Source organism: Salvelinus fontinalis, chromosome 18 (assembly GCF_029448725.1).
Source record: "Salvelinus fontinalis isolate EN_2023a chromosome 18, ASM2944872v1, whole genome shotgun sequence".
NCBI classification, from domain to species: Eukaryota; Metazoa; Chordata; class Actinopteri; order Salmoniformes; family Salmonidae; genus Salvelinus; species Salvelinus fontinalis.
The window spans coordinates 1,113,208-1,138,810 of record NC_074682.1 but is presented as its reverse complement, the minus strand read 5'-3'; the positions used below and the strand labels follow the sequence as shown (position 1 = coordinate 1,138,810).

The 25,603-nt window shown below is 42.6% G+C and overlaps 1 protein-coding gene across 2 annotated transcripts in view; it reads left to right on the top strand.

The window, feature by feature from the left end:
• Positions 1-2,254: 2,254 nt before the first annotated feature.
• The window catches only part of LOC129814787 (matrilin-4-like), a 38,960-nt gene continuing 15,611 nt past the window's right edge, over positions 2,255-25,603 (top strand). Inside the window, exons 1-8 of one of the 2 annotated variants that reach the window (XM_055867815.1) lie at positions 2,255-2,516; positions 7,021-7,162; positions 7,377-7,579; positions 7,882-8,272; positions 8,722-8,844; positions 9,296-9,418; positions 14,614-14,736; positions 18,830-18,952. In XM_055867815.1, the coding sequence (XP_055723790.1) occupies positions 7,090-7,162; positions 7,377-7,579; positions 7,882-8,272; positions 8,722-8,844; positions 9,296-9,418; positions 14,614-14,736; positions 18,830-18,952 (1,159 nt within the window). In that variant the 5' untranslated portion in view covers positions 2,255-2,516; positions 7,021-7,089. The remainder of the gene's footprint in view (positions 2,517-7,020; positions 7,163-7,376; positions 7,580-7,881; positions 8,273-8,721; positions 8,845-9,295; positions 9,419-14,613; positions 14,737-18,829; positions 18,953-25,603) is intronic. The other variant, XM_055867816.1, reaches the window with a different exon arrangement.

Below are 25,603 nucleotides of genomic sequence, written 5' to 3'. Positions count from 1 at the left end.
CTAGAGTTCTTCTGTGGAGATGGGAGAACCTTCCAGAAGGACAACCATTTTGCAGCACTCCACCAATCAGGTCTTTATGGTAGAGTGGCCAGACGAAAGCCACTCAACAATAAAAGGCACATGACAGCCCGCTTGGAATTTGCCAAAAGGCACCTAAAGGACAAGATTCCATGGTCTGATGAAACCAAGATTGAAGTTTCTTGTCTGAATGCCAAGCATCACGTCTCGAGGTAACCTGGCACCATCCGTACGGTGAAGCATGGTGGTGGCAGTATCATGCTGTGGGATGTTTTTCAGCGGCAGATACTACGAGACCAGTCAGGGTTGAGGAAAAGATGAAAAGAGCAAAGTAAAGAGAGATTCTTAATGAAAACCTGCTCCAGAGCACTCAGGACCTCAGACTGGTGCGAAGTTTCAACTTCCAACAGGACAACGACCCTAAGCACACAGCCAAGACAACACAGGAGGGGCTTCAGGACAAGTCTCTGAATGTCCTTGAGTGGTCCAGCCAGAGCCCGGAATTGAACCTGATCGAACATCTCTGGAGAGACCTGAAAATAGCTGTGCAGCAACGCTCCCCATACAACCTGACAGAGCTTGAGAGGAAAGGGAGAAACTTCCCAAATACAGGTGTGCCAAGCTTGTAGCGTCATACCCAAGAAGACTCGGCTGTAATTGCTGTCAAAGGCGCTTCAACAAAGTACTGAGTAAAGGGTCAGACTAAGCCAAGGGCAATTTATCTATGTGACAATCATTCCGTACAATAGAAATAAAGTACTTGTTTATCACGCATACCAGACACTTTGAATGTTGGTGTAGCCTACTGACTTATTTTATTCGTTTCCTATTTATGTTATCCAAAAGTGTCTGGTATGGTAATTTCTTATGAACATTGGGGGTAGAATAACCCTGGACTGTCCATATTTGAAATGTTTAACTAAATCAAACCCATATCAACTCAGTTGGCCTATATGTGCGTGCTGAATGCAGTCACCCTAACCGCTAGACCACCCCAGACCATTGTTGAACTACATTTTGAGTTCATTCACAACCTTAGGATACACTAGCCACTTGTTTGTCATGGATTAGTGGAGACCTATATCCATCTTGTCTTGATTGTATATTATTTTATTTCACCTTTATTTAACTAGTCAGTTAAGAACAAATTCTTATTTACAATGACAGCCTGCACCCGCCAAACCCGGACGACGCTGGCCCAATTGTGCAACACCCTATGGGACTCCCAATCACGGCCGGTTGTGATACAGCCTTGATGCATCAGGAAAATTCTCTGTGGCAAAATAGTGATCGAATTAAGATCCAACATCTGTATCAGTATGGACACATGCCTCAACAACCCACTTAGCAATCGTTCTCTCTGCGTAGTGTTTTGGGAAACACCGTTGTGTTGGAAAGATGCATCGCTAAAACACTCAGAAGCCCAAGTTCCATTGCTAACATGAAACCGGGCACAGTATAATAAAATTGGGGCTTAAATGCACAGGACAACAACTGTCCATCACTGGCAAATCCATAGGCCAAGCACATTACAGCAAAACAATAAAAACATCCAAGCTTATGTACAGTAGTTTTCCCACTGTCTTTATGTACCAGTTCAATTGTATATGCTTGTCTCGTTTCTGTAGACATAGTGATGTATGTTAAAATGTTTCATTGAATTGTCTCACAATAACTTCACTCCTACAAATATTTTCCCCTTATATAGACTTTAAGAAGTGAGTGTTCAGAGAATGTCTTGTCCAGATTACTGAGCTCTTATTTGACCCTGGGTTCACAGTTAACTTGAGCTGTCTGCCTACACACCAGGGTGCCAGGAGTTTAAATTAGACTTTCTCCTAGAGGTCACTGCGTCAGGAGCACAGACCTACTGGTTTTTCACACCATGCATGGCTACATAAGGCATGAAGTAAACAAAATGCACTCCAACAGTTACTAAACTAGGCCAAAACTAGGCCAAAATTACTGTTATTGTTGTCATTGGTAAATCGTTGTTACAGTATTAGCATTGGTCATTTGGAAAAGCACAGTGGGTAGCCTAGAGTTAAATAGTTTTATCAAACTTTATTTAGTAATCTCAATAAGTTTGAATTTATTGTATTCTACACAAAAGGCGCAAGATAATCCCAGTCCTGGCACGTGTCCCTCCTGTGCCTTCCCAGCGGTTCCTATTTCAAAGGGGGGTGGGGTCTACATTGCACTGTCATTGCCTGTATTTTAATACCTGCATGAGCCTCCACTCCTTCATTCCATGACAGAATATCAGTTGAGACGAGGCTAAAACCTCACAGGAACACTCATTCCTCCCAGCTTGGTGATTTAGGAGAATCTTGGATACCTTTGCTTTTACTTGGACTTTTTGTGAGTCACAGCAGGCATTTTGTGTGTTTTAAAGTTGTATTTACAGCAGTAGCTTCCCTGTTCCATTCCAACGGCCAAGGTTCCGTCCTACCCAGCGTCATTCCCAGGAGAGTGAGCGAATCCCCGGGTGGGCACAGGTGAGTGGGGTCCATGGAATTCGTTATCTGCAGCGATGCTGAAAATGTAATGGAGAGAGCATGTTTTTTTTTCATTATTCACTGACTGCTTATCTATAGACCAGTGTCAGTGTGTTTTGTTTGGCTACTCTATAGGCAAATAAATATTTTGGTCAACCAGGCAACATGACCCAGTAAGGAAATGCCTGTCTGATCCTTCATTAGCGGCACTATGGGATTGTCGTTTCTGATGTTACCATCATAGGGTATAATAAGAGTTGCCAATATGCAGTCTATCCCTGAGGTGTAGCTAATTTATATACACCTATATTGCTCAGTCATATCAAAGCTATGTATGCACTACTGTGCTGTCATGGTAGTCTACACTTGAAGATAAGAAATGCTTTGTAGTAAAACTATTACAAATATTTACAGCTTATATTGTTAGTATTAGTGTTAGGCAAATGCATTACTGTAGTAGCAATCGGTTTGTGCTGGACTAGATAATGATGGTTATCTTTAAAGAGTTCCTTGGGATAGAATGGAATTATTCAAATCTATATTTGCCAATCTGTGCTTATTAGGCTAATGGTTTGATGAAATTATATTATTAAATTGCAGTTTAAAAATGATACCTTAAACAAAACTTGGCTTACACTATAATTTAGTACAATTCATTATATAGAAACTATCACCAAACAGGATAATATCCAACAAACCCACATCTCCCAGTGAAATTGTGTATAATGAGAATTGCGGTTAGTTAAAAAAAAAAAAAAAAATCTATACAACCTGGTTATCAATGCAACATTGTGTATTGTAGAGTGAGTATGTTGAGGGTGCTAACTGCCGGTATGTGTGGGTGCACTGTGACTGCCTGGAGAAGAAGAGGCAGGAGAAACTGCTAACAGTAGCAAAGTCCACATCTGCTTCCAATCGAGAAGGAACAAGAAGCTGCTGTGTCTTAATCTGAATATGTGCTCAAGCTGTCACTCAACTCCCTTCCAGCCACAGAGCCAGCCACAAATGTCTCTTCTCTTCACTCACTCTGAATGTGTAGCTCACTCTCCCTCTCTCTTCCTACCTCTCTCCCCCTTCCTCTTCCCACCTCTTTCTCCCCTCTTGTAGAATTTACTTTACTTGGTGGAACTTGATGTGCACCAGATTCATTCATGTAGAAATTAATTGACCAAATTTTGTTTGCTCAAAAAGTTTGTCTTTTTTTGGGGGGGGTAGAACTCATTAGAATAATACAGAGCATATTTTGCAACCATACCTTAACAACTGCTGGCTTAGGAACTGGCAGAGAAGCTCATCGGTGAGAAAGAAGCCCCACATGAAAAATACTGTTTATATATTATATTATTATATTTATATACTATACTATTCACTGGTGTTTTTGCGCAAAAACACTACAGTGAATACTGTGGTATTTACTGTTGTGTTTTTTCTGATATGACTGTAGTATTTACTGTAGTGTTTTTGCAGACAGTGTAGCATACTGTTGAAAGTTTTTTATGAAAAAAATTTATGAAACTTTTTAATGATCTTTTTGGTGCTTTCTCCTTGAAGAAACCTACCGGATAAATACTAAAAGAGCAAATTTTCCATAACCTAAGTAGGTAGGACTGGGGACTGAATGGCTAGGTTCAGCTCTTCTGCTATTTTCTTTAACCTGTAGGGAACAAAATATATAGTCACAAATATGAGGGAGGGGAATGGGCATATGCAAATTGTGTAGTATAGTATTCTACAGTATACTACAACATTCTATAGTTAGCACTACACAATCAAGGGATAATACAATGTGTAGTATAGTATTCTACAGTATATTTCAAACTTCTATAGTAAGCACTACATGGCTGAGGGATACTACAGTGTGTAGTATAGTATTCTACAGTATGCTACAACATTCTATAGTAAGCTCTACACACGATCGAGGGGTAGAACAGTGTGTAATATAGTATTCTACAAAATTCTATAGTACGTACTACACATGATCGAGAGATACTAAAGAGTATAGCATACTACAGTTTACTACATAATACTATAGAATGCTATAGTAAGCACTATAGTATATGTTTTTTTTAGTAAACAGTAGTATTTTGTTATGTGGGGCAGATGGGAGCATAAAGCTCCCTACTGAAATCTTCAGTAGAGCTTGTTAACTTGGTAGAGCTTGAAATCTTGGGAGCTTGTTAACTGGAAATAAAACTTTTGAATGTAAAGAAGTGTTTCATTTAGTAGCTAGGACGAACACAACTCAAAGAGCTAGAACTGACACAATTAATTAATTTGGGAGGTAATTGAGTTTAAACATGATTACCTGAATACATTTTGTCAATCTGACATAGTAATTTATAATTATTATTTCTCAATTCAATAGGTGACTCCGGGATGATGACCTTCTAGGCAGAGTTGCAAAGAAAAAGCCATCTCTCAGACTGGCCAATAAAAATAAAAGATTAAGATGGGACACAGACCCTGGACAGAGGAACTCTGCCTGAAGGCGAGCATCCCGGAGTCGCCTCTTCATTGTTGACGTTGAGACTGGTGTTATGCGGGTACTATTTCATGAAGCTGCCAGTTGAGGACTTGTGAAGCGTCTGCTTCTTAAACTAGACACTCTAATATACTTGTCCTTTTTCTCAGTTCTAATGTACTTGTCTTCTTGGGCCTCCCACTCCTCTTTCTATTCTGGTTAGAGTCAGTTTGCACTGTTCTGTGAGGGACATAGTACACAGCGTTGTACCAGATCTTCAGTTTCTTGGCAATTTCTCGCATGGAATAGCCGTAATTTCTCAGAACAAGAATAGACTGACGAGTTTCAGAAGGAAGTTCTTTGTTTCTGGCCATTTTGAGCCTGTAATCGAACCCACAAATGCTGATGTTCCAGATACTCAACTAGTCTAAAGAAGGCCAGTTTTATTGCTTCTTTAATTAGCACAACCATTTTCAGCTGTGCTAACATAATTGCAAAAGAGTTTTCTAATGCTCAATTAGCCTTTAAAAATTATAAACTTGGATGGGCTAACACAACATGCCATTGCCATGGTTGCTGATAATGGGCCTCTGTACGGCTATGTAGATATTCCATTAAAAATCTGCAGTTTCCAGCTACAATAGTCATTTACAACATTTTTTTTTTCAAAAACAAAGGCATTTCTAAGTGACCCCAAACCTTTGAACGGTAGTGTATATATATATTTTGTAAATGTGAATCACATTTTTATCAATAGGCCATAATTGATTTTGGCCCAATAGGCCTGGCATATTGCCACGTTCAAAGAGCTTTCCATTTTGATTGGCATATTTAGCATAAAAACCTTTAGGCCTACCTATAACAAAAAATAATATGCATCTCTGCCCAGCCTGGCAAGAGTGACCAAAGGGATGTTAAGCATCCCCAGTAGCTCTGCAAGTGTGGAGATGATATTCTCCGCTGCTGGCCTGCTCTCCAGTCACCATAGCATGAGCCTGAAGCCACAGACTGGTCAAACTCGTGTTTTTAAAAAGGAATTCAAAGGCACTAATAAGTCATTTTTTGTTTAATTTGTATTGAATTCTAAGTACGTCACAGACTATATGTGCAATTTATAGACTATAGTGATTTAATACAAAGAAATGTTTAAATGCTGAGCACTTTCCAACAGGATTTCCAACAGCAGAACTCCGCTCACATACTCTGGTAGTGGGGCACACTGAAAGCTTCTTTGTACCTGCACACAGACACATGCACAGGGTTTACGGCAGGAGGCTTCTAAAACACACGTCTAGAGTTATTTCTGCACTGGGTCTCGGAGGAGAACAAGTGAGACTGATCAAGACCACAATGCATAAGGCTTTCTCTGAGCAGGATCTGGGCTCTTTGTGAGGTCCTGATCTATCTTTGTCATCACACTTAGTTCTGTCTGTATCCCTCTTTTCTTCTTTCCATCGCTCTCTTATCTATGAAATTAGTCTGTGGGATTTCACATACGTCTTCATATCAGAGGGATTCATGGCTCATGTCAACTGGCATCCGTTTAATGGTTCACTAAAACGTTGCTGCCAAGTAGGCATAGCACACTCCACAGTTGTTTTTTGATGTGGTATCTTCCTACTCTCTCTGAGGAAGTTGCTTCCATTGGGCATTCACAAATTGACCAAAATGAGGCCAATGAATGACAACAACCACTTTTTCAAGGTACAGCTATCTAAGTGATAACGATAAACCTCACCAGGACCCCTCTCTCAGGACCCAAGAAAATAAGTGCTTTTTGTAATGTCCATTTCGTATAAACATGTCCCAGACATTGTTATTTTCCAGCGATTACTCCTGTGCTGCGTTTGAACCCCTTGCTTTTGGTGATGTGAAGGATTAGTCCTGTGTGCAGCTATCTGTTAGGATAGGACTGAATCCTGTATACCTCCGCCATCTTTTTGGCGTCAAGAGTTTTTACGGCAGAGCTGGGCAGGAATGTGCTAGTGGTAAAGTACCCATGGATGTCTCTGACATGTTTTGTTCTGTATTCTCTCATTGCAGAGCAGTGTGAAGCCTGCCTAAACCCAGACCAGCTCTGACAGGTCCAGCTCCCAGCCCAGCACCCTAAACATGAGACAGCTGTGTGTCTGTGTGTCTATCCTGCTAGTCTTGGCCACCCTGGCTGTGGCTAGGCCAAAAGCAGGTTAGCCAAATCCAACGATGAAGTAATAAAATTACCATGAATGCATTGCAGTTCGGCACACATTCAATTGCTTCTTACCTCATCATTTTTTGTTAGATTCAATTAGAATGAGATCTGGCAAGGAAGTTAATGACATTCATACAAAATTACTGTTTACTTCTATGCTTATGCCGTAGATCATTTCATATTCATGCAGCTTGTGATGAATTTGCAGCTGATTTTCAACTCAATTCCAATCCAGCACCGGAGCAGAAGTGCAAGTCTGGCCCAGTGGACCTGGTGTTCATTATTGACAGCTCTCGCAGTGTGCGACCCCACGAGTTTGAGACCATGCGCAAGTTCATGATCGACATCATCCACACACTGGACGTGGGATCGAACGCTACCCGGGTCGGCCTGGTACAGTACTCCAGCCAGGTCCTCAACCTTTTATCATATTCTCAATTTATCTGTGTTTTTACACCTTAGCGAAGAACTACGCTTGAAAAGGGAAGATAGTTCGTGGCATGTATTTCTTATCTTGTCTTCCATTTCCAATCGTAGTTATTGTAGCTCCACAAAGTCTAGAGAACTATCACGAAAGGCTAAAAGCTTTTGCGATTCACATGTTTTTTTCCTAGGGTTTAACTAAACCGTTTTTTCCGCTGTTAAAGACTCAGTTAGACATGCAAACCCTGGAGATGAAGAGGTGACTGATGCTTTGTATGCTTCTACTCTAGGTCCAGAATGAATTCTCTCTCAAGACCCACGCAAAGCTGCAGGGCATGGTGAAAGGCATCAATGAGATCATCCCCTTGGCACAGGGCACCATGACGGGCCTGGCCATCAAGTACGTCATGAACCATGCCTTCACGGCAGCTGAGGGTGACAGACCCAAGGTGCCCAATGTAGCTGTCATTGTAACGGACGGACGGCCCCAGGACCGTGTGGCGGAAGTGGCGGCCGAGGCTCGGGACAAGGGCATCGAGATCTACACAGTAGGCGTGGCCCGGGCGGATATGACCTCACTGCGCGCCATGGCATCGCCGCCCTTCGAGGATCATGTTTTCCTGGTGGAGTCTTTTGACCTGATCCACCAGTTTGGCCTACAGTTCCAGGACAAGCTCTGCGGTGGGTTGGGTTGATATGTAATATTATTGAATTATCATCAAACGTGTGTACAGCAATATGCGCGATGTAAGCAATTATCAAGATACCACTCAGTTTCAATCATATTGAGAAAATCACACTTTACAGTTGCTGAAGTGTCAAGGTCATCAGTGTTCACAAATGTATGTATTCGTACCTGAGACTTTTAAAGCTTGTAAAACATTTATCCGCTAATTTATCCTCAGAAACTAAATTCATTTTCAGCACTCGCAATAAGTTACATCTTTGGCAGCACAATATCAAGACCTGCACAAGTTAGTGAGGCTATCATCAGGCCAAAAAATACAATTCTAGCTTTTGGGAACTTGATCATCTTTCAAAACAGTATGAGCAAATCCTTGATATTTCCTAATGTCAATGATATGAGAGTGATTAAAGGTAGATTTTTTGCTCACCTGCTGGTGTTCCAGGGATGGATCTATGCCTGGAGTCTGACCATGGCTGCGAGCACCTCTGTGAGAGTTCCCCTGGCTCTTTCCACTGCCTGTGTCGGCCAGGGTACACTCTCAACAAGGATTCCAAGACCTGCACAGGTAGGCTGTCCATTGGGCTAGACATGAGACAACTTAATACTTTTTAAAAATTCATGAACGATATATAATGTCAGTCAAGTGCATGCATAACTGTAGTGTATTCAATTTCATCACGTCACTTGAATTTAACAGTAACTGGGCCTGGTTCTTGTATATGCCAATGGAAAATTTGTAAGAAAGTTTCAATTGTGAGCATGTAGCCATGTATCTATTCAATATGCATTGTGGAAGTTCAGCTTTACAGCATGATTGAAATGTAAAGGCAATGTTCTAGCTTAAGGAGACTGGATTCACGGTAAGCGTGAATATGTCGTCTCAAATGGAAATTATCTTCACATTTCTATCACAGAATCTGTAACGATTCAGATTGAATAGAGCCCTAGGTCAAGTTAGGATTCAGCCATTACTGATTTACCATAAACAGTGATTTTTGTCTCTTTGTATGATATAGCCATAGACCTGTGTGCTGAGGGGAAGCATGACTGTGAGCAGATCTGTATCCCCTCCCCTGGAGCCTTCACCTGCGGCTGCAACATTGGCTACACCCTCAACAACGACAAGAAGACCTGCACAAGTTAGTGAGGCCATCATCAGGCCAAACAATACAATGCACTAAAAGCAACATATTTAGCATAATCCATCCAAACCCATAGACAGGGGTCACCAACCTTTTCTGAGGCAAGAACACTTTCTGAGTCAAATTGCAAGCAGAGATCTACCGCTCAGGGTTTTTTTTAAACATTACTTAAAAGCCTATGAAACATTAACATTAATTACAAACAGTTATGTAGCAATGAGGTTTGTGCAGTAGGCAATAGGCCCAATACATTATCACTGCATATTGGCTATGCTTGAATTACCCTGCCAATGTTGTTCTTCTCAGACCATTTAGAAATTATTTTAGGTATATTATTTTACATTTTATTTTACATTTTAGGTATATACCTAAATCATATGATCAAACAGGTAATAGATAATTTGTTTTATTACTTCTGAGGCACAGCTGAGTGAGCATAATAATTAATTTATAGGAACACATTGCTATACTCATTTATTGCAGTTGCAGTGCTGGTTTTAGCCATAGCCAAAAATTCTGAAAAATCTGAATGTAGTTATTTATTTTTAGATTTTTTATTATTATTACTCATTAATTTTTTTCTCACAAAAGTAGTACACTGGGCCTTTAATAGTCCTGTATTAGCAGACCAATATAACGTCTGCAGTATGGGCAAAAGTATTTTCCCAGCATTGTGAAACAGTGAATTTGGCCTTACTGCTATTAGCCCATAGAAACGCATTGAATAACAGCTTCTTACATGGATAAACAGACAGTCCCCCCAAAAGTTTAAATGAAGTTTGTTCTGAAGTGTCATGAAACTTTTTTGTTGTTGTATGTATTTAACCTCTTATTTTAGGCTCTCAACTATCTCCATATATATGCTTCTGTATATTTTTTAAACTGGTACCCGGCTACCTTCAGACGAGTTATGTGAGGCTTGTGGGCATCCTAGAGCAAAACAACCAACATGTACGTGTTCGTGAGAGACTCACCTTCCCACCATATTAGTGTGTAGTCCAAACGGTTCGGACGCTACAGACGCTTTTGTGAGAAGACTGATTTTCGGGATGTCTCATGGTCTGACAAACACTGCTCTAGCTCTGACACCTTTCACCGCAGTTGTGGATGCAGTGGATTGAGATGCAGCACATGCAAAATATGAGACACTGTATCTGTAGCTAAAACTGACAGATTTATATGGGGATTTTTTATGATGCTAATTAGATTTCCACGGGGACATCGACTCTAGGGAATTATAAACATTAACTTACTCATAAAAAGAGCAACTCTTTGCTGCATTCGTTGTGTCTTTCTCTACTCAACTTCGTTCGATGCTTCTTTTTACAGTCTATGGCTCAAGGAAACTGTGCAGACACAGTGATCTGAGCTTTCTGATTGGCCAGCGGTAGGCCTATAAGTGCACTTGGTTTGCTCTCAGGGCCTGCCGGGTAGGCGGAGTTCTACTTTCAGACACATGAAATTATTCAAAATGGGAACACTTTTTGGTTTTACTGTCTATGGCTCGAGGAAACTGTGCAGACACGGTGATCTGAGCTACCTGATTGGCCAGCGGTATGCCTATAGGTGCACTTGATTTGCTCTCTGGGCCTGCCGGGTAGTCGGAGTTCTACCTTCAGACACATGATATGGTGAAAAATGGGAACACTTTGCCAATCCTGTGCTAGGGCTGCTGAATCAAGTGCACCTTGCTATAAGACTCTAAATTGAGCTCAGATGCATCCTGTTTCCATTGATCATCCGTGAGATGCTTCTACAACTTGATTGGAGTCTACCTGTGGTAAATTCAATTGATTGTTCGTGATTTGGAAAGGCACACACCTGTCTATGTGACCAACCGGTTCAAATCGGTCTCATGTAGCAAAATGTTAAATATGTTTTCTATAGTGGATAAAATGGTATACCATACACTACAGTTGAGGAACAACGGGAAAGTGATTTTGCTTTGAATATTGATAAACTTGTAAGCTTACTTTTGAGAAAATGGACTTTGAATATTTTGTACTACTACTGGAGAACCCTCCTTTGTCTACACTCATTCAGCATCGTTCACACCCTCTTAAGCTTTAGCCCCACCTATCTCTTTAAATCAAATCAAAACACATTTTATTTGTCACATGTGCCGAATACAACAGGTGTTGTGACCTTACAGTGAAATGCCTACTTACAAGCCCTTAAGCGATTAACCAAAAGTAAAAAAAAATATTAATTAAATATAAAATATAAGAAATAGACAAATAAAAAATTATTAAGGAGTAACAATAAAATAATTGTAGCAAGACTATATAAAAAGGGGTCCCGGTACTGAGTCAATGTGAGGGAGCACCGGTTAATCAAGGTAATTGAGGTAATATGTACTTGAAGGTAGAGGTAAAGTAACTATGCATGGATAATAAACAGAGAGTAGCAGCAGCGTAAAAATGGGGGTGGTCCGGGAAGCCATTTGATTAGCTGTTCGGGAGTCTTATGGCTTGGGGGTAGAAGCTTTTAAGAAACCTTTTGGACCTAGACTTGGCGCTCCGGTACCTCTTGCTGTGCGTTAGCAGAGAGAACAGTCTATGACTAGGGTGGCTGGAATCTTTGGCAATTTTTTGGTATAGAGGTCCTGGATGGCAGGAAGTTTGGCCCCAGTGATGTACTGGGCCACACACACTATCCTCTGTAGTGCTTTGTAGTCGGTGGCAGAGTAGTTGCAATACCAGGCGGTGACGGAACCAGTCAGGATGCTCTTGATGTTGCAGATGTAGAACTTTTTCAGGATCTGAGGACCGTTGTGGAATATCTAATCAAAAGGAAGAGAGACTGCAGATTCTTTCAAAGAACACTTTATGAGATTTGTAAAAATGGAAAATCAACTACCTACTCAGCAGTGATAGTTGAAAAGATCAACGAACAGTGCCGGTTCAATGCTTTTATAGAGAAAATACATACAACCCCTTTCTGCATACGTGGCAGTCAGCAGATAGTGTGTAAAAGGTCATTCGTGGTCTATCTAAACTTAAGATAGCACAAGGTTGATAGCCCGAGGGCTCAACCGACTAACTGCGTTCACAACAACAAACACTATATTGTACTCCTTTCTGCAAGGTTCCATACATGTGACTTTCTGGTGATAGTAAACCCATGGGATTTCACATGCTGCGGTTGCGCCCAAATGTCTCTTAGCTGTAAGCCCAGTCTTATGACTAATTCACACCAATACAAGTGTCACGTCCGTCGATAGAATGATGAGACCAAGGCGCAGCGTGCATAGAGTTCCACATCATTTTAATAAAGAGAAACTCACTAAACAAAACAGCAAAAGCACAAACGAAACGTGAAGCTACTGGAGTGCACAAATGCAACTTACTGTAGACAAGATCCCACAACTAACAATGGGGAAAATGGCTCCTAAATATGATCCCCAATCAGAGACAACGATAAACAGCTGTCTCTGATTGGGAACCATATCAGGCCAACATAGACATACAAACACCTAGATGACCCACCTTAGTCACTATCACGCCCCAACCAACACTGAGAAAAACAGCTTACTATGGTCAGGGCGTGACAACAGGTTTGTATCAGGTTAGAAAAAACACTAGCATATAACAAAAGACTATTCTTTAAGCAGGAAAACATGGGATAGCATGACTAATTATGTAATTTTCCATGACAGGACCCATGCCAAATCTTTTCAGTCTCCTGGGGGGGAATAGGCATTGTCGTACGCTCTTCACGACTGTCTTGGTGTGTTTGGACCATGATAGTTTGTTGGTGATGTGGACACCAAGGAACTTGAAGCTGTCAACTTGCTCCACTACAGCCCTGTCGATGAGAATGGGGGTGGGCTCGGTCCTCCTTTTCCTGTAGTCCAAAATCATCTCCTTTGTCTTGCTCACATTGAGGGAGAGGTTGTTATCCTGGCACCACACTGCCAGGTCTATGACCTCCTCCCTATAGGCTGTCTCATCGATGTCGGTGATCGGGCCTACCACTGTTGTGTCATCTGCAAACTTAATGATGGTGTTGGAGTCGTGCTTGGCCATGCAGTCATGTGTGAACAGGGAGTACAGGAGGGGATTGAACACACACGTCTGAGGGGCCCCAATGTTGAGGATCAGCGTGGCAGATGTGTTGTTACCTACCCTTACCACCTGGGGGCGGCCCGTCAGGAAGTCCAGGATCCAGTTGTAGAGGGAGGTGTTTAGTCCCTGGGTCCTTAGCTTAGTCATGAGCTTTGAGGGCTTTATGGTGTTGAAACAAGTTTAAGTTGCGACTGGAAATTACGTTCAATGCTTACCAGCACTACACCAATCAGGCCTTTAGGATATAGTGGCCAGAGGGAAGCCACTCCTCAGTAAAAGGCACATGACAGCCACTCCTCAGTAAAAGGCACATGACAGCCTGCTTGGAGTTTGCCAAAAGGCACCTAAAGGACTCTCAGACCATGAGAAACAAGATTCTCTGGTTTGATGAAACCAAGATTTTACTCTTTGGCCTTAATGCCAATTGTCACATCTGGAGGAAACCTGGCACCATCCCTAAGGTGAAGCATGGTGGTGGCAGCATCATGCTGTGCGATGTTTTTCAGCACCAGGGACTGGTATATTTGAGGCTGTAATTGCTGCCAAAGATGTTTCAACAAAGTACTGAGTAAATGTGATATTTAAGTTTTTTTTATAGATTTGCAAGAAGTTCAAAAGAAATATGCATATCTGTGATAAGCTGATTTGTTAGATTTGTCTTAATGACCCCTTTGAAATCTCATATTTCTGCATGAAAACAAGGGTGAGGAAATATTTTTTTTTAACTGTAAAATCCACTGTAAGTATACTGTACTTCCACTCAAAAACATTATTCATTCATTTCCTCACCCTTGTTTTCATGCAGAAATATGATAATTCAAAGGGATCATTAAGATAGACCTTACAAAACAGTTTATCATAGATATGGATATTTCTCATAAGCTTGCCAAGCAAGTCCCATAATATATACCTTAAAGCAATATTTCCTACAGACTTAAGGGTCCCGCTTTAAATGACGTGCAGCTTATGAAGCCTTCATAAAACCTTCATAAAGCCTTCATTAGCACTACATAAATGTGTGAGAAATACAATCAAGAGCATTATTGAATTTAATATTATTTAATATTATGCATTATAAATTCATTTCTATAAGCATATCATTTTCTTGCATTTTCCTTCCTTCAGTGATCGACTACTGTTCGTTTGGGAATCACAGCTGTCAGCATGAGTGTGTGGATGTACTCAATGGCTATTTCTGCCGCTGTGCTGAGGGATACACGCTCCAGGAGGATGGAAAGACCTGCCAGAGTAAGTTTCTACACACTTTAAAGGGCCAATGCAGATGTGTTTATCTCAATATCAAATCATTTCTGGGTAACAATTAAGTACAGTACCTTACTGTGATTGTTTTCAATTAAAATGGTTAAAAATAAACAGCAAATAGCAAATTCTCAGGTAAGAATGTTATTAGGACTGTCTGGGAGTGGTCTGAGTGGGGAAAGGAAAACTGAAAACTAGCTGTTATTGGCAGAGGTTTGGAACTCTCTCATTTATCTATTAGCTAATTTACTGCCAGGTGATGTCAAAAGGCAGGCCAAACCTCTATCCAACCAAAACAGGCTGAAATTTCAGGCGGTCTTACACTAAAAGGGCATTATCATCAATTTCACAGTATTATTCCAACCTCATATTGTGGAAATATATATAAATCATAGAAAAATCAAATGTTTGACTGCACTGGGCCTTAAGAGGTATGAATCTTTATAAAGCCAGGAGCACGCTTCAGCTATTGAACCCAAACATTGAAGTCTATTTAAGATTAATTGACAAAAATGTTGTTGTTTTTTACATTAGTCTACACATAGCCATTTGGGTGTACAACTGTTTTATTTTACATGGGGGGAAAAATACTCTCATTTGGATGTTCGTAAAAAGTGGTAACCATTATCTGTGTGTACTGTTACAGGTAGTCCATACATGCCATATGTTCTGAACGAACATTAGATTAATAAACACTAACTCAATAAGCGGTATAACCTACAGTAGTTACTCCTCAATACTTAAAAACAAAAAAGGCTATCCAACCAAACCTTTGTTATCCAATTCACTTTCACTGAGTTTTCTAACTTAATAAAATACACTGGACTCAACTGGATATGGTTACTTGCCTAGTAATACTCAAGAAAGTCTCAAGATCAAACTGCTCTTTGACAGATAGGTCCCATGAAGTGAAGTCTTTATTCGTTTATTTCATCATACATCTGCCAAAAAAAGTATATTGCTTATTTCTCCAATTGGTGCATCACATGCACGCATGCATACGTGCATAAATGTTTGCGATTATCTCCTGGTAATGCCTACTTGCCATATCAATATTTTTGTACTGTTTTGTTATTTATTTGTGCCGGACGTGTCTACAATTACAGTGGCTTGCGAAAGTATGCACCCCCCGTGTCATTTTTCCTATTTTGTTGCCTTCCAACCTGGAATTAAAATAGATTTTTGGGGGTGTTGTATCATTTGATTTACACAGCATGCCTACCACTTTGAAAATGCTAAATATTTTGGGGGGTGAAACAAAAAAGAAATAAGACAAAAAAACTGAACTTGAGCGTGCAATACTTTGTAGAGCCACCTTTTGCAGCAATTACAGCTGCAAGTCTCTTGGGGTATGTCTCAATAAGCTTGGCACATCTAGCCACTGGGATCATTGCCCATTCTTTAAGGCAAAACTGCTCCAGCTCCTTCAAGTTGAATGGGTTCCGCTGGTGTACAGCAATCTTTAAGTCATACCACAGATTCTCAATTGGATTGAGATCTGGGCTTTGACTAGGCTATTCCAAGACATTTAAATGTTTCCCCTTAAACAACTCGAGTGTTGCTTTAGCAGTATGCATCGTAATGAGCGGACCAAGGCGCAGCGTGAGTATAGTTCCACATATTTTTAATATCCGTGAAACAACAAAACAATAAAGAAACAACGAAACGTGAAGTCATGACGTGCACACAGGCAACTAAAACACAAACAATATCCCACAAACACAGGTGGGAAATGGCTACTTAAATATGATCCCTTAAATATGATCCCCCCCCCCACTGAAACCAAAAGGGAGGGTTAGGTGAGTGACTAGTGTTGGTGGCGGCTCCGGTGCGGGTCCTAGCCCCTCCCCAGACCCTGGATCCGACCATAGCGCCGGGCTGAACGCCGTGCCTGGACTGGGCACCGGCGCAGAGGAGGGCTCCGGCCCCGGAGCTGGGTTGGACACCGGGCCTGGACTGGGCACCGAGGCAGATCAAGGTTCCGGCCATGGCGCCGGGCTGAACGCCGTGCCTGGTCTGGGCACCGGTACAGAGAGCTCTGGCCCTGGAGCTGAGTTGGACGCCGTGTCTGGACTGGGCAGAGGAAGGCTCCGGCCATGGAGCTGGGCTGACCGCCTTGCCTGGACTGGGCACCGGCACAGTTAACGGGATTGATATGATAACAGCCAGTGAAAGTCCAGGGCGCAAAATTCAAAACAACAGAAATCTCATATTTAAAATTCCTCAGATATACAAGTATTTTACACCATTTTAAAGATAAACTTGTTGTTAATCCCACCACAGTGTCCGATTTAAAAAAGGCTTTACAATAAAAGCACAGCATATCATTATGTTTGGTCCAAAAATCTCAGTTTACATTGGCGCGTTATGTTTAGTAATGTTTTGCCTCCAAAACATCCAGTGATTTTGCAGAGAGCCACATCAATTTACAGAAATACTATATAATAAACATTGATAAAAGATACAAGTATTTTCCATAGAACTTTAGATAAACCTCTCCTTAATGCAACCGCTCTGTCAGATTTTTTTTTTTACTTTACGGAAAAAGCACACAATGCTATAATCTGAGTACAGTGCTCAGAGCCTAAATAAGTGCCTCAGAGCCTAAATAAAGATATCCGCCATGTTGGGGAGTCAACAGATGTCAGAATAGCATTATAAATATTTACTTACCTTTGATGATCTTCATCAGAATGCACTCCCAGGAATCCTAGTTCCACAATAAATGTTTGATTTGTTCCATAAAGTCCATAATTTATGTTCAAATACCTCCTTTTTGTTTGCGCGTTCATTACACAATCCAAACTCACGACGCGCCGGCAAGTCCATGCGTTCAGACGAAAAGTCATATTACAGTTCGTAGAAACATGTCAAACGAAGTATAGAATCAATCTTTAGGATATTTTAAACATAAATCTTCAATAATGTTCCAACCGGAGAATTCCTTTGTCTGTAGAAAAGCGATGGAACGCAGGTCTAACTCTCACGTGAACGTGCATGACCAGCTCATGGCACTCTGCCAGACCACTGACTCAAAGAGCCCTCATTCCCCCCTCCTTCACAGTAGAAGCATCAAACAAGGTTCTAAAGACTGTTGACATCTAGTGGAAGCCTTAGGAAGTGCAATGTGACCAATATCCCACTGTATATTCGATGGGCGATGAGTTGAAAAACTACAAACCTCAGATTTCCCACTTCCTGGTTGGATTTTTCTCAGGTTTTCACCTGCCATATGAGTTCTGTTATACTCACAGACATCATTCAAACAGTTTTAGAAACTTTAGAGTGTTTTCTATCCAAATGCACTAATAATATGCATATATTAGCAACTGGGACTGAATAGCAGGCAGTTTACTCTGGGCACGCTTTTCATCCAAACGTGAAAAATGCTGCCCCCTATCCCAAACAGGTTTTAAACAAGTAATTTTTTTATTTCACTTCACAATTTGGACTATTTTGTGTATGTCAATTACATGAAATCCAAATAAAATCGATTTAAACTACAGGTTGTAATGCAACAAAATAGGAAAAACTTCAAGGGGGATGAATACTTTTGCATCATTGTCGCAGTTGTAAATGAGAACTTGTGCTCAACTAGCCTACATGGCTAAATAAAGGTGAAATATATATATACATTTTTAAATACAATAACTCAAACGGAAAACAGTCAGAAAGTACATTAGACTGACTGCCGGAAGATTTTTCTCAGCTCAAATCCGCATTACGTTCAAGATGGTTAGGATGATCAGTAGTAAGCTGGACTGCCAGTATGAAGTAAATGGGTATCACTTCACTTATTAAGGTGCACATGTGTAATAAATTAATATTAGTTATAAGCATGTATGAGTTCATACTGTTTTACAGTCAACACATGATATCTCCTGTCTGGCAATTTTTCAACACGACTCAAAAGATTTTACCTCAGGATCATTATGGAATGATAAGACATTTTAAGACTGTCATAACCCCTTACAATAACTGCATGATAATGCATAATGTGTGTGTACCTTAGTGAACTGTATTCTGTACATGAAACCACAGCCATGCAGTAATCAGTGTCTCTGTTTTTTATGAAACACAGTGATGGACCTGTGTGGTGAGGGGAAGCATGACTGTGAGCAGATCTGTATCGCCTCGCCAGGCGCCTTCACCTGCAACTGCAACGCTGGCTACACTCTCAACAATGACAAGAAGACCTGCACAAGTTAGTGAGGCCAAACAGTAGAATGTATTTAGCTGGGAGCAGATTTATCCAACAGCATATTTAAGGTGGCTGCTTGTTAAGGTTTGCGGTGATCACTGTGAGCACAACAAATCTACATACTGTTCCATATTAATCAAGCCCGAGACCCGCCTTTAAAATATGAATAGTGAAAATCTGTGCTAAAATGTCAATCAATCAAAATGATTGGTAACGATTAACTTTGACTCTATATCCATAACACATTCATTACACATGTATAAGTGTTTAATGAACCTGTTATAACGTGCCCCAACCACATTATTAAAGATTAATGAAATATATCCATAGCATATCTATAGCGCATTCATATCATGCTATGCAAGAGTTCATATTTAGGCATCTTAATAGATGCATCATTACAATGATAGAGTAGTGTCATCATTATGACTGTTCTGAAAAGTGTGCTTCTGCCATACCATTGTTATCGTATATGCCAAAAGGCCAAATCTCATTCTGAAATTTTTGAAAATTATGCTTATTTATGCAACGGGTGTTTTGGAATTCTCATTGTTAGACCTAATGTTATAGTCTAGGGCAGCAGGTAGCCTAGCGGTTAGAGTGTTGGGCCAGTAGCCAAAAGGTTGCTGATTTGAATACCCGAGCCGCCAAGGTGAAAAATCTGTTGCGGTTTTGCCAATTTAGCAACTTAGTTGCTATATTTAGCGAGTTTTCAGACCCCTCCAGAGACTTTTATGGGTAAAAGATTCTAGCGACAAATTCAAAATGCTATCTAGTGACTTCTGGGACAAATCAAGGAGCCAATAGCAGATCTCACTGAAAAATAGTTGGCAACGCTGATCTGTTGATGTGTCCTTGAGCAAAGCACTTAACCCTAATTTGCTCCAGTGGTGCCATACTACTATGGCTGACCCTGTACGACAACACATTTCACTAGACCTATCTGGTGTATGTGATAATAAAACATCTGTTTATCCTGCCCATGATACACTAAATACCATCCACATGGCGAGTACATTCAGAAAAAGATACCAAGCAAGCACTACTCCTACTACTACTTTTACAGACCCCCTGCCCAGCCATGCAATTTATAAACTTAATCACCACTGTAAAAAGCATCTAGACATTATAATTTGCAACATAAATTTTTAAATTTGATCTCCACTGTGTCCCATAGTAATGAACGGAACGAGACCAATGATTTATAAACTATATACACTAGATGACTGATAGGGGGCACTGTGTCCCATAGTAGGGAGTCGGAACGAGACCAATGATTTATAAACTATATACACTAGATGACTGATAGGAGGCGCTGTGTTGAAGCCACAGTGTCTCCATCTTGGCATCCTTTTACCATTGTTTGGGGAAGCTTTAGAAATGCATTTATTAATGTCTACATTCGTTTTTGCCATATGAGGGCAATTCGTGCAAGTTGGTGGAAGAACACGGGAGTTCTTATAGAACACCAGCAAAAAAAAGCCTCTATTTACATGTTGCTTATGAGTGCATTGAACACTTTTGGATTATATTTGGATTTTAAGGCTCGTATGATTGTCCTGCTTAATAATAAACTTCAACCAGTAAGTCTGGTTGAAGAAGTTAGGCTGTATCAAAAAAGCTAGCCAATGTCAATGAGGGTTAGCATTCCAACTAACAACTGCTGCTTCCCAGATAGTTATTTTGTAAAGAGCACAACCAAATATAATCTTAGAGACTGTTCAAGCATTTTAGAAGTATTAAAAATGTAAATCTAGACTATGTTGAATGGGCGCAGTTGGCGATGGTTTTCTTACTGCAGCCAAGAGTGGCGCGCATCTGTGTGTGAAGTCAGTGTGTCGTGTACTGGAAAAGGTTCTATTTATATATTTCATCAACCTTTTAATAATGTGGTTGGGATCTGTTGTAACACGTACATGAAATGTTTACGGATGTGTAATGAATGTGTTATGGATATATAGTCAAAGTAAATCGCTAGCGAGAGATCAAAATGTACACAATAGTTACCCGGAGGAAAATGTGGGAGGGTCATGCTTTTTCAATTTCAGTCAAGGGGAGGTCCAGGGGAGGGTTATGTAATTTGTAATCGATTTAAATGTTATATTGCTCAGGGTTTGAGAATTAGTTGCTTATCATAGTAATGTGTGTCTGATGATGGCCCTCATCCCTGATTTTCTGCTGGGTGTGCAATATCAAGTTCGCCTAGTGTGGTCTCAATAAAATATTCCATAACTTATACTATAGGCTATAGGCCTAGGGTATATGAAGAGCATGCTCATAGAAGCACAGGGCAAAGTTATGTTTTTAAGAAAATGTACTTCAGTCCCGAGCTTTTGCGCTGCTGGGATGGTGTATATGAGTGGCGGACGGTGCCGTTTAAAATGAGGGAGGACAATTATTTATTTTTTATGAGCATGGCCTTATTTCTATTACAGCATATTGGATGACTGTCATTCATATTCCATTCACCCAGCTCAATGTAACATCGATAGGTTTACTACATGATACTAAAATGTTCCTTATACCCAGCATGAGGTTACTACAACCTAGCCTATGAATGAAAGTTTACAACATAGGTGCACAGGTCCAGCGAAATTTGAGTAATCAAGGTGACAGACATTGACACATTCAATACTGCCTTGCACAATCTTGTCTGCAGCTAGCTGATCTAGGGTGTAATCATAAGTCTAACACTTGCAAACAAGAGTGTCTATTGTTTATCCCCGTTTCTATCAGTTTGCTTCTGTTTAATACATTATTTTCAACAACATTGTCGGAATGAATAAACCCTTGATCACACAAACACAGTTCACTGTCATAGCAGCCACATACAAACTGCATGATCCCTTTAATCATTGGATACTTCCTTCTCGCAACTAGGCGCTCTTCTCTTTTCACCTTTTCCCTTCGCTTGTGGACTTCAGTGCACAACACATCAGTTGTCTGTGACCAGGCGAAGAAACCTTTCCAACAAACCTTCATATCATAACCGCTAAACTGCTACACACAGCCTACATCATCACTATATTAGCTAACACCAAGTCAACATAGCTATTAGAACTAACGCGTTAGTAAACCCGCTACAATCATGCAGTAAATCACAGTTAGCAAGAAGTTTAGCAGTTACACTTGTGGATCCTAGTAGCAATAAATTATTAAAACTAAAAGCTTACCTTGACTTGGAAGAGTTCCAGTGTTGGATAGCCGTAACCAGCTAGGTAACATAGCGTACCTCTCTGTTTGAGCCGGGTGTTTGAGTAGGCTAAGCTAGCTAGCTGCATTCGCTTACTAAGTAAGTGAACGTGAAACAAAATAGAAATATAGCTAGATCTCTCTCTTGCTTTTCCTTAATTTTTTGTTCAAAACTGTTAAACTATTGTCTTTCTCTCTCTTTAAGTCAACTACTCACCACATGTTATGCACTGTAGTGCTAGCTAGCTGTAGCTTATGCTTTCAGAACTAGATTTATTCTCTGACCCTTAAATTGGGTGGACAACATGTCAGTTCATGCTGCAGAAGCTCTGATAGGTTGGAGGATGTCCTCCCAGTATTGTCATAATTACTGTGCAAGTCTATGGAAGGGTTTGAGAATCATGAGCCTCCTAGGTTTTGTATTGAAGTCAATGTACCCAGAGGAGAATGGAAACTAGTTGTTCTCCGGCTACGCTATGCTGCTACCCTACAGAGTGCTGTTGAGGCCACTGTAGACCATTGCAAAACAATGTGTTTTAATCAATTATTTGGTGATGTGAGTATATTTAGTATAGTTTTATCTAAAAAGGATAATGTTTCACAAATTGTTTTCTTCTGAAATTCAGGATGTGTCACGTTCCTGACCTATTTCTGTTAGTTTATGTGTGTTAGTTGGTCAGGACGTGAGGTTGGGTGGGCATTCTATGTTTTCTGTTTCTGTGTTGGTTTTTGGGTTGCCTGGTATGGCTCTTAATTAGAGGCAGGTGTTTGGCGTTCCTCTAATTAAGAGTCATATTTAGGTAGGCGTTGTCACAGTGTTCGTTGTGGGTGATTGTCTTCCGTGTCTGTGTCTGTACACCACGCGGGACTGTTTACGGTTTGTTCGGTTTGCGTAGCCTATGTTCCTATTCGTGCGTTTTCTTGTTTTATGTAAGTACGACGTCTAGGTCTGTCTACATCGTTTGTTGTTTTTTTGTTAGTTTATCAAGTTCGTGTTTTCGTTAAATAAATATGTCTTTTCACTACGCTGCGCCTTGGTTCCCTCAATACTCCTCCTCTTCCGAAGATGAAGAGGAGGAGGAATGCCGTTACAGAATCACCCACCAAAAATCCAGAACCAAGCAGCGTAATTTTGAGCAACGGGCAAGTATACAGGACTTGTGGAGTTGGGAGCAAATATTTAACGGAGAAGGACCATGGGCTAAAGTGAATCACCGTCCATGGGAACAGCTGGAGGCAGCTCGGAGAGTGGAGGAAAAGAGAGAGAGGAACCGGAGTTATGAGGGAACGCGTCTTGCACGGAAGCCCAAAAAGCCCGTGAGTAACACCCAAAAATTTCTTGGGGGGGGGGGGGGGGGGGGGGGCTAAGAGGTAGTGGGCCAAGGGCAGGTAGGAGACCTGCGCCCACTTCCCAGGCTTACCGTGGAGAGCGGGAGTACGGGCAGGCGCCGTGTTACGCAGTAGAGCGCACGGTGTCTCCTGTACGAGTGCATAGCCCAGTGAGGGTTATTCCACCTCCCCGCACTGGTAGGGCTAGATTGGGCATTGAGCCAGGTGTCATGAGGCCGGCTCAACGCGTCTGGTCTCCAGTGCGTCTCCTCGGGCCGGCATACATGGCACCTGCCTTACGCATGGTTTCCCCGGTTCGCCTACATAGGCCGGTGCGGGTTATTCCACCTCCCCGCACTGGTCGGGCGACCGGGAGCATTCAACCAGGTAAGGTTGGGCAGGCTCAATGCTCAAGAGAGCCAGTACGCCTGCACGGTCCGGTATTTCCAGCACCACCTCCCCGCCCCAGCCTAGTACCTACAGTGCCTACACTACGCACTAGGCTACCAGTGCGTCTCCTGAGCCCTGTTCCTCCTCCACGCACTCTCCCTGTAGTGCGTGTATCCAGTTCGGTGCCTCCAGTTCCGGCACCACGCACTAAGCCTCCTGTGCGTCTCCAGAGCCCTGTACACACTGTTTCTTCTCCCCCTACTAATCCTGATGTGCTTGTCCTTAGCCCGGTGCCACCAGTGCCGGTACCACGCACCAGGTATAGAGTGGGCTTTGAGAGTCCAGTGTGCCCTGTCCCTGCTCCCCGCACTAGTATGAAGGTGCGTGTCCTTAGCCCGGTGCCTCCAGTTCCGGCACTACGCACCAGGTCTACAGTGCGCCTTATCCGGCCAGAGCCATCCGTCTCCCCAGCGCCATCTGAGCCATCCGTCTCCCCAGCGCCATCTGAGCCATCCGTCTCCCCAGCGCCATCTGAGCCATCCGTCTCCCCAGCGCCATCTGAGCCATCCGTCTCCCCAGCGCCATCTGAGCCATCCGTCTCCCCAGCGCCATCTGAGCCATATGTCTCCCCAGCGCCATCTGAGCCATCCGTCTGCAATGAGCCTGCAAAGCCGCCCGTCTGCCATGAGCCTGCAAAGCCGCCCGTCTGCCATGAGCCTGCAAAGCCGCCCGTCTGCCATGAGCCTACAGAGCCGTCCGCCAGGCAGGAGCCGCTAGAGCCGTCCGCCAGACAGGAGCCGCTAGAGCCGTCCGCCAGACAGGAGCCGCTAGAGCCGTCCGCCAGACAGGAGCCGCTAGAGCCGTCCGCCAGACAGGAGCCGCTAGAGCCGCCAACCAGACAGGATCCGCCAGAGCCGCCAACCAGACAGGATCCGCCAGAGCCGCCAACCAGACAGGATCTGCCAGAGCCGCCAACCAGACAGGATCTGCCAGAGCCGCCAACCAGACAGGATCTGCCAGAGCCGCCAACCAGACAGGATCTGCCAGAGCCGCCAACCAGACAGGATCTGCCAGAGCCGCCAACCAGACAGGATCTGCCAGAGCCGCCAACCAGACAGGATCTGCCAGAGCCGCCAACCAGACAGGATCTGCCAGAGCCGCCAACCAGACAGGATCTGCCAGAGCCGCCAACCAGACAGGATCTGCCAGAGCCGCCAACCAGACAGGATCTGCCAGAGCAGCCAGCGAGCCATGAGCGGCCAGAGCCGTCAGAGAGCCATGAGCGTCCAGAGCCGTCAGCGTGCCATGAGCGTCGAGAGCCGTCAGCGTGCCATGAGCGTCGAGAGCCGTCAGCCAGCCATGAGCGTCGAGAGCCGTCAGCCAGCCATGAGCGTCGAGAGCCGTCAGCCAGCCATGAGCGTCGAGAGCCGTCAGCCAGCCATGAGCGTCGAGAGCCGTCAGCCAGCCATGAGCGTCGAGAGCCGTCAGCCAGCCATGAGCGTCGAGAGCCGTCAGCCAGCCATGAGCGTCGAGAGCCGTCAGCCAGCCATGAGCGTCGAGAGCCGTCAGCCTGCCATGAGCGTCCAGATTCGTCAGTCAGCCATGAGCTGCCCTTCAGCCAGAAACGGCTATATACCCAGAACTGCCCCTCAGTCCAGAGCTGTCTCTCTGTCCGGAGCTGCCTTTCAGTCCGGAGTTGCCCCTCTATCATGATCTCCCTCTCTATCTTGATCTACCTCTATA